Source organism: Acanthopagrus latus, chromosome 18, assembly GCF_904848185.1.
Source record: "Acanthopagrus latus isolate v.2019 chromosome 18, fAcaLat1.1, whole genome shotgun sequence".
Lineage (NCBI taxonomy): Eukaryota > Metazoa > Chordata > Actinopteri > Spariformes > Sparidae > Acanthopagrus > Acanthopagrus latus.
The window spans coordinates 21401586-21421210 of record NC_051056.1 but is presented as its reverse complement, the minus strand read 5'-3'; the positions used below and the strand labels follow the sequence as shown (position 1 = coordinate 21421210).

The following is a 19625-nucleotide window of genomic DNA, read 5'->3' as shown; positions in this document are numbered from 1 at the left end:
GAATAACTTGGAAAAAGCTGGCTAGCTACCCAGAGCTACAGTATATTGGTTTCCTTTTGTTCATTTTGCATTGCCTGAGCCTGTCACCATGGCTGAGGGCAAACAAAGTAAATCACTTGTGTGTAAATGTTACGGATTCCAAACCACAGAACGACATGGAGGTGATGTTACAACCATATATTTATATTAAATCATGAGTCATAATAATTTAGTTTAGATTCTTAGTTTGTTTTTCACTAAAAGAAAAAATGTCTTGTGTCTGACCTGTGATGCAATAACATTATGTGTTTCCTAATAAAATGTATAGTTAAAGTGATTTTTTAGGATTTTTTAGGAGAGATATTAATTGAAGATTATTTTGATAATATTGTGAATGTGACAATTTTCATATGCCCCCATGTCCAGTGGAGATCGCTTTGAAACAGCATTCAGACCTCCATGATGGTAATTAAAGATATAATAATGTAACATTTCTGCACTGAAAATGTTTAAAAATGACCTTTGTTCTGTTTTATTCAGTTGTGCATTTACGTTATCAAACCCAAAGGAATCATTATTTCATTCAAGGTAAGTGTGCATTTCATTTGGTCGCTATGACTTCCCAGTAAACGCCAGATGATACGTCAGAGAAAGAGGAAGGATGTCTTTACCAGAAATAACATAAAACTTTAATGCATTTCTTCATCTGCCTGAGTCACGGTGGTTGAACAGCAACTCCCATCATCCCATGCTACTTCACAACACCATCAAACTACCTCTTTTGTTTTCACAGCCCCTTAGTGCCGGAGATTACACGCTGCGCATTTAAAGAACATATATCATAAGTGACTGAAGGAATAAAGTCTGAAAAATACAAATTCTGGATGGTGTTCTCCAGTTATCAGGGTATCACACTGCTCAGCCTCCATGGGAAAGTTTATCCCATGGATTTAGCTGGAATAATGCAGACTCTGTACTTCTTTAGCCTTCCTAACTCATGGGAGTTTGCCCGTCTTCATGTGTTTTGTGGACTTGGAGAATGCTACAGGGGTAAAGGGTACCAGGACCATTTGCTTTTTTGCTTTGTCTTATGTCCAGCCTGAGAACGACTTGGGATCCGTCAAAAGGAGCTGGAAAGCGTTGCTATGGAGAGAAACATCTGGAATACCATCTCAGTCTGCTAAATGGATGGATGGATGGAAAATCTAAATGTTTATACAATGGTTTGAGGGTTCACTGGGGGGAAATCGTGACCTCAGTACATGTAAAACTTTAGCTACAGCCCTGGTGACATGCAAAGGGTAAACTTTATGTAGGTTCTTAAATATCTTACAGCTGCACTCGCCACCGATAATAAACTGCAGTGAAACATAAAGTAGCTCGTCCTCTAGCTCCTGCATGCGTGTATATCTGAGTGACAAGTGTGCGTGCATAACTGCGTTAGTCACCGGGTGTGTGTAATGTTTGTAACTTCACACAGACACACACACACACACAGACACACACACACCCTTCCTTAAACTTGAGACCACCGAACGCAGCAGATTCTCCCTCCCTCCCTGTGTCATTTGGTGTCATATCTATTTAGGGCTCCCCCGCTGTTCTTCATTTCCCATCTAACGCTCTCTCGAGCTCAAATAGAGGCAGGAACATTAAACTTAAGCACACGAGTGGTCTAAAAACCGCTGGGAGGAAAAGACCAAAGGAATATCGCACACGTTCGGAGAGGAATGATCGATGGGAGGAATTAACACCAGATTCATCACAGCCAGGCTACATTAGGGGCACCGCTGCTTGTCTTCCCATGCATGACGTGGAAACACACCACTGGGAGATTATGTGTGGCCCTCCGTCCTAATGATCTGTGACTGATCTGTGGAGGAAAGTGAGTACAGACAGCTGAAGAAGTCCAAAAGGAACGGCTCAGCTTCGTACCTCATGGATTCTCTTGATGTCCCTGGTCAGTCCAATTCAAACTCAGATGACGAGTCCCCCGGTCGCACTCCAGTGCCGGACTCCTCCCGCCACACCTCGCACACGGGGAAGCAGACCAGGTTCGGCGGCCTTGGCTACGGGCTCTTGGTGGCCTGGCACCACCTGAGGCCCTTCATCCCCTTCTTCCTCATCAGCTTTATGGTCGTGGCACTCGTCTACCTGATGCAGGCCATCATCTACGGAGGGCCCTTTAAAGACCCTCTCTTCTTTGTCAAGTTCAACGAGCGCTGGCCGCGGCCCACTCCGCCCCGGCAGGACTCTCCAACGCCAGCTGAGGTGTTCAGTCCAGTCCCCTCCTCGTCCTTCGAGCAAGTCCTTGTTGAACTGCACGCAGACAATGAGACGATATGAGCTGGTTGTTTACAAAAAGGGGGAAAACTTTTCTTTTCTCTGTGGATATGAGGAACACGGACTCACGACACAAATTTTGACTGTATCTGTGAGTAAGTTAAGTTGTGTTTTTGCATATTCATGATGCAGGATAATATCAGCACATCTTCAATGTCAGCTGATGAAAATTAACCTGGTGTGACAAGCTGATAAAATGGTGCTTTAACGATGTCCACATGAGGCAAACCTTTGTAAGTGTTCATTTTGAAAGCATTATATCTCTGTATCTGCCACAGTTTGTGTAATAATATGTTTTTTTCACTACAGGAAACACTTTATGCTCTCTGCAATTAGGTCTGAAATAATACGTGTTTTGCATTCAGCCAGAAGGAGTGAAAGTATCGGCTAACATCCAGTATTGTGCATCGTGTATGTCCCGTCTCTGTCCTTTTTCTATTTTTTTTTTTTTTTTTTTTACAAAACTCAGGACTAATTATGTTACAGATTGAAAAGCAGCATGTAGTACTGGCTGGTCTTTGCACATCTTCCAGGAATGTGCAGCTGGACCAGACGATTCTCATATCAGGGATAGTGAACTAAAATCCAACAGTGAGTCAGAGTGGTGATACATCAACCTTTTAAATTCAACAGTGCTGGACTTTATCAAAGGGGCAATGTGTACAAATGTTATATGAAAACATTCAAAAATGAACTGAAACTATCAACAGAAGGTAAAGAAAGCAGCTTTCATGTGATGATGTCTTCGTATTGTTTCGCTGATATATCTACTAAAGTTAGAATGCTAGCTGCACAGCTAACTGAGCTAACTAGCAGGTAGCTATTTTTCTGGTGATGTGCAGCCCCTGTTTGTTTTGGGTATTAATTTGAAAAGGAGGACAATTTTTATATACTGCAGTGTAAATGTTGCTCATCTCTACAACAACCTCTTTTTTTTTGTAAATTGCTTCCACAGAAGCATCTAAAATGGTCATTTGTCAAATGCATAAAGCACAAATGATATCATACAGTTTGTTTGTTATCAGATCTGTGACAATCAATGTTTTCATGAAGCTAATATGAGGTTTAAAAAGTCTGTTAGACAATGTACTGAAAGAAAATCCTGTTTTCTGTTGTTTTCCCTTCACATGGATCCAACACTGTCCATGAATGCACAGAGTCGCAGCTGGTGACTCAAGAAATTGAAGTGGACAGAAGGAATCCTGTCTGATGTTAGCAAAATTAACCAGAGTCAAATTCACAGTTTGTGTACACATACTTTGCCAATAAAGATGACTGTAATTCTGATGTTATTTTACACTAATAAAGAAACTATTTTATAAATGTTACTAATATTGATTAATGTCTTATTTCAAACAATAACTACTAAAATAGGTTTACATGATTGAATGCTGCAGCACTGTACGTGCTCTGTTTTAGCTCCTGTCTCTTTAAGGCCCCTAGTCTGCTCTGATTGGTCATCTCACACATGCCTGACACAGCACCACTAACAAGAACAGAAAACCTGCGCTAAATCAATTCTAATTGCCAAACTAGCTGCTATATATAAATTATGGTGTGACATGGTGAGGTATTGTGCTGTCACAAAGTCACTGAATTAAAGGCAGGACCACTGAGGCATTTCAGGGACAGTGTTTTGTGTGGAAGAGAGGAGCTTCTGTTGATGCACACCATGACCTTTTTAATTTTCAAGATCTTTAACATGCACAAAAGCATTTAATAAAATGCTAAAGGAAAGGGGGAAAAGGCATATTTAGTCTTTTTATCCAGCTCCCACAAAGTAACCAACCCAACCACACCCCTGAAGCTACCTGTAAATATTTTCTGATGTACCATTCTGTAGAAATATTTTACAGTAAACATCTTTAAAATGCCTGGATTCATCTGGATTATTGTGGATTATTGTGACATTTTAATATCCATGTAAATGCATCTCATGTGTTACTTATTGCTGTCACTGTCATCACACATGTTCATACTAATCCTCAAAAGGGTTGACAGGCTGACTTGTAGCTGTGTGCAGTGTGCACGGCAACATATAGATAGATAAAAATAACACTTGTCAATGTGTTTATTCATATTACTGATGGACAGGGTTGCCAAGGTTGGTCATTAAAATTGTTAAACTCAAATAAGATCTTAACCAGACTGAGGCAGAGCTGGGCAGGAACAGTTAACATGGTGTTATGTTTTTATTGTGTCTTAGAATAGATTGCCTTCAGCCACAGTTATGTGACATATAAAGTGTTTCACTAATTAGAATGCTGTGTTACACTAGCACAAGTCACCAAAGCATCAAAACACAAATTTATAATAATAAAATATAAGCCAACAATCAGCCAAATAAAGCTGTATAAACAAAACCCCTGAGTATAATTAATTAAGTGTCGGTGTGTTCTATTGCTTTTGAACATTCACATAACATATTCTAATTTATGGTCTCCCTGGCTGGACATACACAGTTTAAACACTATAACTAATCCTCCTCCTCATCAAAGTTATCATGGTCACTTTAAGTTGCATTTAAAAACTTTGCTGTGTTGAACATGTTTAAGAAAAACCTCTAAGTATAATGCAATACAATTCATCAGCAATACAAACTGAAACCTTGAACATGATCTCATTCGTAAAGGTCAAGGTTAGTTGAATTAGTTTTAGAAAGACAGGCAGGGGAGGAAGTAATCTCGTCCATGTGCAGTAATTTCCCACCACAACAACACTATAAAAATAGTAAATTGAATCAGTATAAGTGATTTTTCTGGTATTTCTTTTTGTGCCATTTGTTGAAATACATTTAAAATGCACTTATTTGGCTCTGATACAGCAGCAACCTGGATAGTAACTCGTAACTCAAGTTATCAAATAAATGTAGTGGAGTAAAAGTACAATATTGCCTCTAAAAAGTAGTGTGGGGAGGAAGTATATAGTGGCAGAAAGTGGAAGTACTCAAGTAAAGTACAAGTACCTCAAAATTGAGTCAAAAGTACTCAGTTACATGACATAAGTTACACGTAAATGCAGTCACTTACCACCAAACAGCCATATCGAGACGGATTCAAATCTTTAGAAACGAAAACGGAAGTAGCACGAGCGATCCATCTCGTCTTTGATGCGCCTTCCGTCATCTTTGACTGTCCGTTGCTGTCCTGTCTGCGCGCGTGCCCTCCTGCTGCCCCCTGGCGGCGGAGCGACACGTCACAGATGACCGACCGTTGGCGCTGCTGATCACGCTGACCCGTGGATGACCTCACCAACAGAAAACGGACAGAAAACCAACTTAAAAACACAACAGCGTCGTCTGTCATCACGCTGTTCAGCTTTGCTGGTCAAAATGTTGCTTCTCTGACCTGCGGGCGGATTAAAAGAGAGCTTTGAGGCTCTGAATGGTGAGTGAAGTTCGTGTCTGTCACCTGCCCGCGTTTGTGTGCAGCATCTTAAAAGTCCGCCAGGTTTAAGTGGTCCAGACAGCTCAGGTTGTTCTGGAAAACACTGACACATTAGACGAGAGATAATTGGTGTGTGTTATCTGACATGTTAACAGGTAATGACTAGTTTACACCTGCTTTCTCTGGGCGGGCTGGATGTGATGTGCTGCGCTAGCCGGCTGCTAGTTGTCAGCAGTGAAGCTAATCTGCAGGTGTGCTTTTCATCCTAGCTTGTATGTGCTCGAGGGTTCCTATTTAAAAACACTTTGTTCCTATAGTGAGAAAGTTTTTGTTTGTAATTTGAATCAGGAAAATTATGTTAGAAATATATCCAGTCAAATATGTATATAAAGATACATCTGTTTGGTTATTTAAACTTCGGCAACACAATAATTGTAGTAAACTTACATTGGACTAGTTTACTGCTAATAGGCTAATTTTTTATTTCCCCCTTCACAGAGGAGAACAAATCTAGTGTCATGAAATACATGCAGTTTAAATGTCAATTAGAGTAAGATTATGTATTTTAACAATATGATTTAATTGTGCGAAAGAATCACTTTAATGTTCATCACAGTCAGTATTGATCAAAATACAGCATTCGTATTTTTAAATAAAATACAAATAATCGGTAGATAAAAATAAGTCTACAACCTCAAGTTGTAAGTTGTACAGTACACCATTATCCCTGCTCATTAAATGCACATTTTCTCATATAGTTGGTTTAGATGATGCAGTTTTTCAAAAAGAAAATGTATCTGTTTAGAGCAAAACACAGATAAGAGACTTAAGTATATATAATCTGAGTAAGCCTGGATTCATGCTTGTGAGTATCACATAATTAATTTGAGTCATAACAGATCAGACATGTGCTGAGTGTATTTTGCTTTCTTCTTTTATAAATGTGGACTGATGATGTTTCTATTCATCACTGTTAGCTTGAAATATATATAGCCGGAGAGAATTCAGCAGTCCTGAAGAAATAGATATAGTGAATTCAAACATTATTTAGTTTGCAAAATGGCCAAGTGCAAAGTCCAAATCACAGAAACTGCAGTTTTGTTAATGTTATTTTTCAAAATACACATGTACTTTTTGACCCTCACTCTGCTTTTTTCTGTCTTCCTCCTGTGAAGTGGATGGAGAGATGTGGCGCTACCAAAAGCCGGGGTTTGAAGGCCTCCTCCTCGCTGAGCTGCAGAGACAGCAGCAGTGCAGCCAGTTCTGTGACACTCTGCTCAGGACAGATGGTACAAAATACACCCAAGAAAACACCCTTGTAATGAGCATTTTTTAACTAAACAGTACGTTGATACATCATGAATATATCATGAATAAATCGTTACTTGCAGCCCTGCTGCACATCTCATGTAATAGTTTATGTAGTTATAGAAATGATCATCTGTGACTTGTCTCCTCTCCTGCAGGTGTTTCAGTGCCAGCACACAGTTGTATTCTCTCAGCCATCAGCCCCCACATCTCCTCCGCTCTCTCCTCCACGCCGCCGCCCCCGGCAGGCCAGAGCCGTCTCCTGGAGTTTCGGGCTCTCAGTGGCTGCACGCTGCTCCACATGGTCAGACTGTTGTACTGTGGAGAGATGGCAGGCGAGGGGGAGGAGGAGAAACAAGAGGCCATTTCTGCTGCAGCCAAGCTGGGCATCCACGGGCTGGTGGAGGTCACAAGAAGAGAGTGTAAACGCAGACATGGGGAAGGAGAAGGCCGGCTGGCAGAGGTAGGAGTGCAGACGGAGCCTGAGGAGAATGATGGGTGGCGGGGCAGGTGGAGGAGAGAGGTGAGTGGTACAAGCACTTTTCTGTGGAAAGAAACAGTGTCAGAAGGCGGAAGAGACACATGGACACAGACTGAGGAGCTGCAGGAGAGCACAGTGCCTCCTTCTCAGCCAGAAGCCTCCTATCAGACTATTGACATCGCCGCTCTCCAGAGTTTAGGACAGACAAACTCCACTCTTCTTCCGCCTCAATTTCCCTACGTCCCATTATCCCTTGTCTACCAACTAGATGAAAACGAAACACACCAGCTTTCCTCTGCTCCCATGCAAGAAGCCACAGCAGCTGGACACACGTCTGCGATTCATGTGGTACCGCCGTACACCTCACTACCTGGCTCTCAAGAAGCAGTTGAATACATCACAGCGAGTAGTGAATTGGATGACGAGAGGTACGAGCAGTTTCAAGGCGACATCCCTGGTTACATCAACCACTTCCTGAACCCAGAGAAGAGGAACAAGGGCTCCCGCAGGAGGCGGGGCAGAGGAGAGGGAGGTGCCACGAGGGGTAGGACTGGTGAGAGAAGAGCTGGGAGACCACGAGGGAGGACAGTGGGGAGAGGGAGAGGGGGGTTAATGCAGACAGTGGACGTGCAGGAGGTGGGGACGAGCAAGCTGCAGAAGTTGTTCCTGCCGAGGTGGGGGACGAGGGCGAGCAGGACGGGCCAGGGTGGAGGAGCTGCAGGTAGGAGGCTGCACCTGAAGACCAGAGAACTTCTGACGCCAGCCAAGAGCCGGAGGAGGACAGTGCGTGGGAAAGTGTGGGAGTTTGGCCCGTATGGAGTCGCGCTGTTAACCAGTGATGGAGGAGCAGGTAAAGCACAGCGTGGGCGGAGAAGTTCAACACAGCAGCTGAACCAGGTGAGAGTGAAAAAATAACATGAAATGAAAAATATCAAAGTTATTTCTTGTACAGAATTGTGACATTTCAAGTAGACCGGTGCTTTGTGAAATAAACATGACATGGGGATGTTTATTGTTCTATTCTTTTATTCTATTTTGTTATTTATTATTATTTTTTAACATAAGATTCGACAAACAGACATGTCAGTCTTGTTAACCTCATGTGAGTACCATCATATTCTAAACCTTCCTTACATGGCTCGTTACATATTAAGTGCTGTATCATACAATATCACATAAATACTATAGAGTAGAAGCTTCAAGCAGCAATTCATTTCATTGTTCGTTCAATCTGCCGTTTATTTGATCAATTAACTGATGAATTGTTTAGTATATAAGACGTGAGACGTAACTGAAGCTGTTACACATTTTTAATTCTTTGCACTTTTATTGTAATTAACACAGTTTTCTCCGCGGTTACAGGATGATGTCTCTGCTGGTCGACCTCAGAGGGCTCTTTCCTCCTTTTCTTCCCCTCCCATGAGATTCTACAATGTTCATACCATATCTAACTCCAGCCCCTCCCTCCAGCTTTCTCCATCAGACGGCATGAGATCGCCTGCAGCCTCCTTCGTGTCTCCAGCATCGTCCCTGATCCACACCACCCCTGTCCCTCCTCCGGCCCCTCCGCCTCATGAGGAACGGCCCGAACACATTGATCGTCTACTGGAGGAAGTGATGATGGGCCTGGACATTTTACCAAACAACAGCACCGCTCTACATCCTCAGCCTCCTGTTCCAGACGGTTTCAGTAGCTACACCTCCTCCAGCCAAACTGTGGAAAAACGACAAGGCCATGTTGTTGCTGTAGAAAGAGGAGGCGGTCGCTCCAGCTCTGCAAACAATGAGATGCCCGTTCTGCGGCAGCAGGGACAGGGGGAGCTGAATGAGATGCTGGAGCACTTCCTGTTGTCCTTTGAGAAGCACGTCGACAGCTGTGCTGGCAGGGAAGAGGTGGAGGTGGGTGATTGCAGAGAGGCTCCAGTCAGAAGCTCTCAAATAACCAGACAGCAGCAGAATGAAGCGGGACATTCACAGAGACAAAAAGCTTCAGCTCGCAGTGCTTCTTCCCCAGAACTTTCTGAGAAACTGCCAGGGAAAGTCACAGAACCAGTCAGACGTCGGAGAAAGAAAAAAACATTTAATCAATATATGTTCCCGCTGGAGAGAAAGAGGGTAAGGGTGAGGGTGAGGAAGCCAACGTTATTGAGTGACGCAAAGTCCAAAATGGTTCATGACCAAGGAGACAAGCTCCAGCAGATGCCTGTGGTGAAACTGGAGAGGAGTGGCCCACTGCCAGTCAGAGTTAAACTGCAGGGAGACAGCTGCCTGGAAGTCAAGGTGGCAAACATTTCTAAATCTTCTCTGTTAATGCTTCTGATGATGTCTGCTGTCACCATCAGGTGAGAAAATACAAGTCTTGTAGTTGATTGTATAGGTTTTTCTGTGTGTTTATGTATTTCAGAGTCTTGCAGAAGCAAAGACCAGATCATCACCAATGCCACATGACAGCTTGTCTGCAAAGAATCGGCCAGACCACCGGAGCACCAAGACGTACCCCATCAGGAGCCGGATTAAGACAGCACATCTGGTGAGCACTGACCAAGAGGACTGGACCAGACTACTATCTGTCAAAATAATCACAATATGATTAGAATTTTTTAACTATACTGCGAAGCTCTACTCTTGTTTTTTTTATTTGTCTCTACATCTATCCAATAAGATTAATTTGTTTTCAGGGCAGTGTTCCCTTCCTTCTTGAGGAGCCAATCGCACAGACACGGCCGCCCTCAACCGTCAATCCAGGTAGAAAACGAGGCAGGCCAAAGAAAAATAGCCAACCTCTCAGTTTATGTAACGGAGAGAGTTCAAGACCTCCAGTTCAGACAGAGCCTGTGGAGCCCTGTGGCACAGAGGAGCTACCGGAGACAAATCAGGAGAGAAATGAAGAGGAGATCACTGTCCAGCCACATCGAGAGGCAGCGGGACCTACAAAGAGGGGAGAAAAGAGGGGAGCAGAGTCCGAGGAGGAGACAAGTGATGATGCCACTGTGACCAAGAGGGTTTGCTTTGAGCAGATACAACAGCTGACCTCTGAGACGTTAACGCCAGGCTCTGCATCTGCAGACGAAGAGATCGTGGACGTAACGGATGTGGAGACTGTTTCACTGACCAGTGTAGGAGGTTGTTTGCAAAGAGAAGACTTGTCTAGTGAAATCACTCAAATAGATGTTGAGGAAGATTCGACGGATGAAGAGATGGAGAGCAGCGACGATACGCTAGTCGATGTGGATGGAGACGAGGAAGAAGAAATTGAATGCCAAACAACACCAACGCTGTCACATTACATCAAAGTGAATCCTTACGGTTCACCTGCTTCTCGCTCAGACATCAGTCAAGGGTCATCGGGAAGCTGGGAGGAGGACATTGACGTGATTGGAGGATCCTGTCCAGCTCCTGATCCTGTGATCATCAGCTGGACAGAGTCTTCAGCAGACGAGAGAGGGGAAGGAGACGAGGATATTGACGTTGTCGGAGAGAAGACAGACTTCGCCTCAGCTGTGGTCTTCGCTACGATGAGTCATGGTGAGCTTGTCGACAGAAGTTATCAGACTGAGTTGCTCTTGCGTTAGTCTCATGTCATTTTGTTTGCTACTCATCCTCAGTTTGTGGTTTTGTACATTTGGTTTTATTGTGTTCACATCTTAAAATCACGAGAGGGGGTTTGTTCTCCTACTCTGCCAATGTTTAGGGAAAAAAACAGCAGTGAGCAACATGTTCGCTGTTTGTTTGATTTAAAAGACAGAAAAGAAAAGATGTGCTCTATGATGCATCACGATATTTGGGTGAGTTACTGAGTGAGAATCAGCAACAAAACAACAGGGCTTGAGTTGAGTGTAAATACTTAACAACAGTCAGACTGACTGAGATTGTTCATTGTTTCCACTTTATTCAGCCAAACATATTCAAAGGTTCTTACTGCTATGTTCAGTCATTTTTACACAGATATATTTAGTTTGTTTTAGCTGTCAAGAGTTAAAAAAAAACAAGAAACAGTTAAGAGAGACTGCAAAAAAAAATCTGAATTATGCAGTAACAAAATAATCAAGAATGTTTTATTAGTTGTAAATATGACTATGACTGTTTTAGTTGTAAATAGCGTTGATGACATCAGCCTCTGTTCTGCCACAGTTTGTAAATGTTCCAGGAAAACTTTTTTTTTTTACTGTCAGGTTGCGTTTCACTATGTTCCTCGTGGCACTTTGAGTCCAGGACTCTGATTTCTAAAATAAAACAATTGTTTTCTACTTCCTGCGTTTCATCAGCCCTGTTCTTGGAATGCATGTGCACATCGCTGCAAATGAAGCATCATAGTGTAGATTTATTTTTCTCTCTCACCTCATGTTTCATATCGAAACAAAAATCACAAATTTACAGGATGTGATGAAGCCTGTGAGGCTTTTCTGTGTGGTCAGTGGCTTTGGGCTTCAAACAATGACGCTCTGCCTGGTGTCAGTTCTGGCCGTAGGTGACAACACTCCCTTCACATGTCTGATGTCAGTTTCACCGTTTACATATGTTAACCTACTTGCGTTACATAAATCAAAAACAAATCAGTCTAGACCAAAACAGGACGTGAACATGTTTCTCCTGAGGGAGCAGCCTGTGAATGACCCAACCCCCGCAGTCAACCCCCTGACTCTGACTTTCAGCAAGTGGCACTAGAGGGGGATCCACAGCCTGGAAATGAGAAGCCTACAGCTTTAATCTGACACACTGGCGACGAGAACAGGAAGCTCCGGCTGCTTCTCTGTGCTCTCATATTAAAAGACCAAACTCTTAAATAAAGATGGTGGGAAAAAACGCCCCATAAAAACCTGACCAGTCCAGCAACATTATTATTGATCAGTCATAATATTCATGAAAAACTAAAATATTTCAGTTAGTATCTCCAATAATACACAGTTATATTGATTATGTCGATTACTGACGAGTGGTCAATGTAGTTTTTGGGGGCTGTTGTGTCTCCTGGAATTTACAGCTGTGTTGAATCAGACTTCATGTGTTTGGATTAAGCTGCATGTTGTTTTGTTATTTTCTTTCTTTCTTGCTCTCTTGTGTTTTAAGTGTTTTCATGTTGTTTTTATCTGAAGTCTCTCAGCCTACTTTTCTAAAGTTTTAAGTCAGAAACACTCTGACTTTGACATGAATAACTGAATGTTGTCCCTCTGTTTCTCAACCTATCCTGTCTTTTTTAGTCATTAGTCTACAGCTTCCCTAACAGTGTGCTGCCTGACTGATTTAACACCTAACATTAGTTTGGCACACTTGAATATAGATCATTTTGTGGCTACATTTGAGTCCCCTGCCTTGAAAGGCTAATGCCAAAGCTTGTAGTTTTCAATAGCGACAGAGTTTCATTTTGGGACAGAGTATCGGAACATCAGTAGAAACGTATCGAACCATTCATGCTCACGTACTTTAATCATGAGTGTCTGTTGATATTTTGATACCGTCACAATTCAAACCGATTAAAACAGACACAGAGTTCAGCCAAACACAAGCGCTGTCATCTGTAGAGAGAAGAACTGACTTTACAGGCGTCTCATATTCCCGCAGGTGGTGTGTTTTATATTTTATTCATGTTTCCGTCAGTGCACTCTCACATACACACTTGTACAATAAAACAATAGGACATGAGGTGAAAATGAGTTTATTAGTTATCAACCTGTGGATCAACCTCCTACACACAACAACAAAACACATCTGAGCTGTGCCGCAGCAGCGGTCAGCTGCACCGAGGAGGGCGACTGCAGCTGGGGGAGGCCTTTTGTTCCAGTCGACGGCGCCATGTTGGAGCTTCATCTCCCCCTCTGGGTCCTCGCTTGGCTCAGGTGAGAGTACAGCGCAGGTGTGTGTTTGTGCGTGAGTGTGCAGGGACCTCTTAAACCGAGTAAAAAGACACTTGTGTGAGTGTCAGTGGCGTCTGTGTGTGTGTGGAGTGTGTGTTTCCCTGTGCTTTAACAGTGCGATATTGTCTCTTATCACACTCTGGCAGCGGCTGTAAATCAGTGGTGGTGTGGAGTCGGGGCGGGGCGGCTGTTGTGCCTCAAGTCAAGAGGAAGGAGAGGAAGAAAGAGAGAGAAAGAGAGGAGGGGGGGAAAGGTAAAGATGGGGGTCGGGTGTGTGTGGGGGGGGGTTCGAGGGGAGCTGCTGTCTCAGTCTCAGCCTGTCCTCCTCTCAGTGCTGGATACGCCTGATGGACTGGATCTGGGGGGTCTGACAGTGGGAGCCCCAGTTCCTCCAGTGCTGGTAGTCTCCGCTGTGTCTCTCACACTCCATGATGTACTGCTGGCCCCTGTAGCCGGGGTGCTGGTAGCACACAAAGCTGAGGGGTGAACAAGAGAGGGCGGCAAGGGTTAGTGTGGATTGAGAGCTTCCAGATTGATAGTTTGACAGGAACTTAAGACGGAGATCAGCTGGAAAATACATCTTATTCGCACAGGTTCACACTTGACTTACGCGCCGCACTGCACGTGCATGGAGCCGACCTCGGGCATCATCCAGCCCATGGCCTGCAGAGAGGGGTAGTCGTCACAGATCTCCACGCTGCGGCCCATGAAGTTCTCCCTCTCGAAGATGATCATGCGGCTGCTCTGGTGAGACTGAAGGCGAGGGAAAAGAAGCGCACACTTGTGAATTTAAGATTCTTGAGGTACTTCTAGATTTGAAGAGAGGGATATATGGGTGGGGACTCACGGCGCAGTAGATGGGGCGCAGAGACATGAGGCGCTCCACGTGGTAGGAGAGGGAGCCGCTGTAGGCGTCCCAGTGGGGGTACTCTCCTCTCTCCAGGATGAACTGCTGGCCCTGGAAGTCATGGTGCTCAAAACCAACCCAGCTGTTCAGAAACAGAGTGAGAGAGAGAGAGCAGTTTGCTTTTGTTTCACCCAGAGGACAAGCTCTAGAGGACTAAGAGGAAAAGTGCAGGACTTACGCTCCGCTCTCCACCCTGATGGAGCGGATGTTGTCCAGTCCGCACTCCTGAATGTTGCAGCACTCGGAGGTGAACTCCAGGCACTTGCCCTGGAAGTGCTCCTGCTCGAACACGGTCACCTGAGGGGACGAGACAAGACTTGAGCAGGCGGTAAGTTACAACATAGTTCATTCTCTGAACTTCAAGCAGAAATGAACACATTATAATCAGATCATTTGTGCATAAATAACAAGTGTGTTACCTTGAAGAAGGGAGCCATGCCCATTCCTGAGTTGACCAGCGGCTGCATCATGGGGGACCTTGTAGTTCTGTACATCTTTACTCCTGAGAAGAAGGCAGGAGGGGAGAAAAGTGTCATTTAGAGACTCGTTTGGTTCAATAATTTGGTATTTTTTAGAAGGTTCGTCGTGTTTTTCTTAGTGTAAAATATGCTGCTGTTAAATTCCCGCTAGCTAATGAACAATCTGAGCTGAAACATCTGGAGGAGATCTGTTCCTAAACAGATCATTGACTTTGTTTAAAAAAAAATGTCGTCCAAGTGTTTCAGAGAGTGCTTCTTGGTTTTCAGAGTGTTGGTGTGTGCAGCAGCTTGAGTGCACCTGTGTGTCTGACCCTGACCGTGTGGAGACTGAGAGCAGAGTTGCATCCTTACCTAGACTGGCACTTTATTAGAAGAGCTTTGGAGTGGTACGCGCCTACCGCCTGCCTCGCGTAGAGTTTTGGGAGAACCTGGCGCTTCAGTTTTATACCGTCGGGGTCGGGGAGCGCGCCTGCCGGTGCGCGTCCACGGCGCCGACTCTTTCCACGCTCTCCGTCCGTTTGGCACAGCGGTGGCATCCAGCGAGGCGCGCTCCCGAAGCTCGCCGAGCTCGCGGCCGCTGCTGGACGCTGCTGTGTCGCCAGCTCAGCACATCCCATAGAGCCGCCGCTGTCCCCCGGGGGAACAAAGGCGCTCCGGTATGTTCGGGCCCCGGTCAGCAGTCCAGCGCGTACCCCGGCACAAAGGGCCGGGATCGGGCTGGAGAATGTGGGGATTAACGGCGGAGCAGAGAGGCACCGCGGGGGAACAGAGGGAGACGACTGGGTGGGTCTGTGAGCCTGTAGAAAAGTTAAAGTTTCATTTGAGCTCCGATCACACAATAGCTTCTCCAATGGTTCCTGCGCGCGCACCTTCAAGGCACACAGATGTTTGGTTGAACACAGATGTGGTGGTCATCAATCAGTGACTTGTAGTTCCTCTCACTCCTTTTCCAACATGTGAACAAAATCATCAGGTGTTTGACAGTTTCTTTTGCTTTATGCTTTTCATTATTTTTTGTTATTTGTTTTTGAACTATTATTCTTGTCTGTCGCTTCTTTTTCTTTACATATTCGAAATAAACAATTCAGTCAAAATATCAGAGGGGCCCAAACTTAAACTCAGTGGTGGATCAAAATTGTAATTATTTAAATTTATATTGTGTTGTTAAGATAATTAAAATTATTTGAAGATGCAAAATGCCAGTAGGACAGTTTCATCCACCAGCTGTGTTCCGATTATGAAATATAATTAATAATTTTTCAACATGTTACTTTTTTTTTTCATTATTCTTGAAAAGAAAAAAAAAACATTGGATATTTACATCTTTAAAGGTGCGAAATTTAAGAATTTTAATTGAAAACAGTCAGAAATTAATTGGCTTTATCAACCAAATGAACGTATATAACATTATAGAAATAACACTGTGTCACTTAAGTTAGCATGCTAACCAGCTAGCCCCTGTCGGTACCGGTCCAAAGCTCCTGTGCTAGCAGAGTGAACACCAACACTTCCCCGGTGCTCCGAGCTCCAGATCTGAGCCAGGAGACGCAGCTTCAGTCAGCTGGTTACTCTTTTGTTTTTTTGTTTTTGAGTAAGAATTCCACAGCTGGCCAGTTCTTACACATTGGAGCTTTAATTTTTTGTTCTTTATGGGCTAGAAACATCTGGCGGAACCTTATTGTGAGTCGGCTTCACTTTGGTTTAACAAAATAAATGGCTCCTAAAGAAGTTGCGGTTACATCCCCATTTAAGCTGCAAACAAATGATAAATTATATCAAACATATGAAAATCAGACCTCTCATATTGAAAAAGCGTCAGTGGTCCAATGCTTCTGTGTGGGACTGCTCCCGATAAGTTTGGATCTTTAGTGAGGAAACTTTCCATCCCCTGACATTATCAGGAAAACACGTCGCCTGAAATTACATTTAGATATTATATTGAGTAAGTAGGTTGTTATGGTAATGGGAGATAAAAGAATCTGATGTATAACACAGAATAACAATGATTTTTGGGAGTAATTTTTAAATCCAACAGCTGAACTTGTGCTTTGCTCTGTCAGTAACCGGTGGTCAGTCTGTTCTCCAGCCTGTGTCAGTCGTCCTCTGCCTCCGCCCATCCCCTCTGTCCGTCCCTCCCTGATGATGCGGGGTTTCTTTTGTCCCGCCGCTCTGACCTCAGCAGGTTTGTTTCTCTGCCCATAATCCCCCTCCTATGGGCGCCAGCGTATAAAAGGCAGAGGCGCACTCCGAGGCATATACACTCTGAGTGAGGCTCGGCACAGGCATCGCACACACAGACAGGTAAGGTCCACACGCATACGGTGCGGTACAACAACAACAACAAAAAATACAGATCATTCCACATACTTCCATCTCTCGTGCATTCTTCCTCTGCACCACTGAACATGCTCGATCTGTCACATGAACAAACCCTCTCTGAGTGTTTTTCCCCTCTCTCTCTCTCTCTCTCCACTCCAGTAATCATGTCCAGTGGAGATAAGTCCAAGACCTCTTCCCAGACCGACGGGAAGGCCGCTCAGGGCAAGAAGTCTGAGATGGGAATGATGTCCTACAAGGTGGGTGGCTCTTCTTGTCTAAAACACGCTGAGACACATTTGATTGATCGTATCGCAGATTGTTGTTCCGACTCACATTGTCTGCACCGGTTCCCCCTTTTCCAGATGTACGTGTTCGACCAGGAGAACTTCCAGGGTCGCATGATCGAGATCAGCAACGAGTGCATGAATGTGTGTGAGATGGGCATGGACCGCGTGCGCTCCCTGCGCGTCGAGTGCGGACCGTAAGTCTCCGAAAAACAAGATGCACATCTGCGTTCTCACATTTCAAACCAGCCCATGTTTTTTGATATATTCGTGATGTCCTCTCGTGTGCAGCTTCGTGGGCTTCGAGCAGATGAACTTCTGCGGTGAGATGTACATCCTGGAGAAGGGAGAGTATCCTCGCTGGGACTCCTGGAGCAACTGCCAGAAGAACGACTACCTGCTGTCCTTCAGGCCTGTCAGAATGGTAAAAGAATATAACTCTTTCACGCCCTTTGAGTCTTCTCTTTTGCTTTAGACCCCCCCGTCTCTGAACTAGCCTGTCTCTCCTCCAGGACCCCGAGAAGCACAAGATCTGCCTGTACGAGGTCGGAGAGTTCAAGGGCCGCAAGATGGAGATCATGGACGATGACGTTCCCAGCCTGTTCTCCTACGGATTCACCGATAGAGTGGGCAGCATCATTGTCAGCTGTGGAACGTGAGTGCAGCTCAGAAAGACATAAAAATCCATCCATGTGAAGTCAGTGTTGCTCTGACATGTTTCCTCTTCCTCCTCCAGCTGGGTGGGATACCAGTTCCCCGGATACCGTGGCAGCCAGTACCTGCTGGAGAAGGGCGACTTCAGGCACTTCAACGAGTACGGTGCCCGCCATCCTCAGTTCCAGTCCGTGAGGCGTATCCGTGACATGCAGTGGCACCAACAGGGCTGCTACACCATGGCCAGCAAGTGAGGCTCAGGGAAGGAGAGAAAGAGAAAGAGCGGAAGTGAGGGAGAGGGGCGGAGGAAGAGGGAAAGGGGGAGAGATGTCTGAGGCTTTACCTCAGTGCAAGTAATGATCTAACGCAGTGAGGGGAAGGGTGAGGATTTTAGATCTGCCCCCTGATTGGAGACAACACCTCAGTGGACGGACCAGCCGGACCACCCTCCATCCCTCCCTGTCTCTACTTTTCTCTTTCTCCCCTATGGGCTGAGTTTTGCTTCCCCCCCCTTTTCTCCCTTTTTTTTTTAGTCCCTCACTTCATTCCCCTCTACAGTCCTCTGAAACACCAAAGAGGGAACACGACTCCTCTGGCTGTTTTTACACACTCGATTCTCGGCTCAGGGTATGATGCATCATGGGAAACTGAGTCCCCAGAGCCCCCCTTGCCCCCAGACCTCTTGCCCCTTGTGCTCTGCACACCCTCTCTGCTGTACAGAATCCTGGCCAAGTTTTCAATAAAAAGGAAAATCTTGATTTCAAATATGTTGTTGTTGTTAATTATTACTGATAAATCAACTGGATGAAAATGTTCATGAACAAAAGATGACAAATAAAATATCAAGATGAGTAAAATATGTCAGATTTATTATTAATTTCATGAATCAACGCTTCTCTGAAGTTCAGTATTTTGAAAGTCTTCGTGAAACATTTTGATCCAGTTTGTTTGTTTTGTGTGTGTGATACTTGTGTTCATAGTTACAAATTTGAAACTATAGTTGTCGAGCATGAAGTGGACAAACACCATTGTGGTCATGCTGAATGGGGTTGGGAAAGATTTGCATTGTCAGCAACAAAATACCTCTGAGTCATACGTGCTTTGACAAAAACTAAAATGCAGCATGCAGAAAAAGAGACGAGCTGCGATGATGATCATGTGACATGCTGTTACATTAGTGTGCAGGGTCCTGTCTTTATATATTTAGTATTTAATCAAATGAAAAATAATCATTTCTATTGAAAACAATAAGAATTGTTCATTCCATTCAAACAACTTTATTTTAAGAATATTATTTTTAAATATGTAAAATATAAGATTTGTATACAAAATATATAGAATAAAGAATATATACATCTAAATATAATTTTATATGAAATTGATATTTTTTCTGTAGTAGTACAGGCAGTGTTTGTTCTTGTTGAATCTCCATTTAAAGGTCTAGTGTGTAGGATTTAGTGACATTTAGTGGTGAGGTGGCAGATTACAGCCAGCTGAACAACCCCCTCATCTGACCATCCTGTGGTGGAAAACGCCCTCCTGTGGAGTCGGTGTTTGTTGTTTGTCTGTTCTGGGCTCCTGTAGATACACTGAAGTGCAACATGGACTCTGTGGAAGAATCTGTGGATATAAA

At 44.2% G+C, this 19625-nt stretch overlaps 3 protein-coding genes across 5 annotated transcripts; 2 read left to right on the top strand and 1 right to left on the bottom strand.

Moving 5' to 3' along the window:
* Positions 1-5493: 5493 nt before the first annotated feature.
* On the top strand, positions 5494-11748 carry LOC119006964. 2 transcript variants are annotated; one of them, XM_037076134.1, is made up of 6 exons: positions 5494-5708; positions 6884-6997; positions 7175-8394; positions 8860-9777; positions 9902-10027; positions 10176-11748. In XM_037076134.1, the coding sequence occupies exons 2-6, from the start codon at positions 6895-6897 to the stop codon at positions 11067-11069; spliced, it is 3261 nt and encodes a 1086-aa protein (XP_036932029.1). In that variant the 5' UTR covers positions 5494-5708; positions 6884-6894; the 3' UTR covers positions 11070-11748. The 2 variants fall into 2 exon arrangements, with proteins under 2 accessions (XP_036932029.1, XP_036932030.1); XM_037076135.1 differs by lacking the exon at positions 5494-5708 and having other exon boundaries at positions 6885-7026.
* A 1386-nt stretch (positions 11749-13134) lies between these two features.
* On the bottom strand, positions 13135-15225 carry cryba1l1 (crystallin, beta A1, like 1). The gene is made up of 6 exons (XM_037076165.1): positions 15087-15225; positions 14676-14758; positions 14435-14553; positions 14197-14338; positions 13960-14102; positions 13135-13825 (listed from the first exon to the last, which is right to left on the bottom strand). The coding sequence occupies exons 2-6, from the start codon at positions 14748-14750 to the stop codon at positions 13678-13680; spliced, it is 627 nt and encodes a 208-aa protein (XP_036932060.1). The 5' UTR covers positions 14751-14758; positions 15087-15225; the 3' UTR covers positions 13135-13677.
* Positions 15226-16685: 1460 nt separating this feature from the next.
* LOC119006975 (beta-crystallin B1-like) lies at positions 16686-18749 on the top strand. Of its 2 annotated transcripts, XM_037076163.1 has the most exons (6): positions 16686-17036; positions 17214-17311; positions 17417-17535; positions 17630-17762; positions 17851-17993; positions 18075-18749. In XM_037076163.1, the coding sequence occupies exons 2-6, from the start codon at positions 17219-17221 to the stop codon at positions 18244-18246; spliced, it is 660 nt and encodes a 219-aa protein (XP_036932058.1). In that variant the 5' UTR covers positions 16686-17036; positions 17214-17218; the 3' UTR covers positions 18247-18749. The 2 variants fall into 2 exon arrangements, with proteins under 2 accessions (XP_036932058.1, XP_036932057.1); XM_037076162.1 differs by lacking the exon at positions 16686-17036 and having other exon boundaries at positions 17108-17311.
* Positions 18750-19625: the final 876 nt, after the last annotated feature.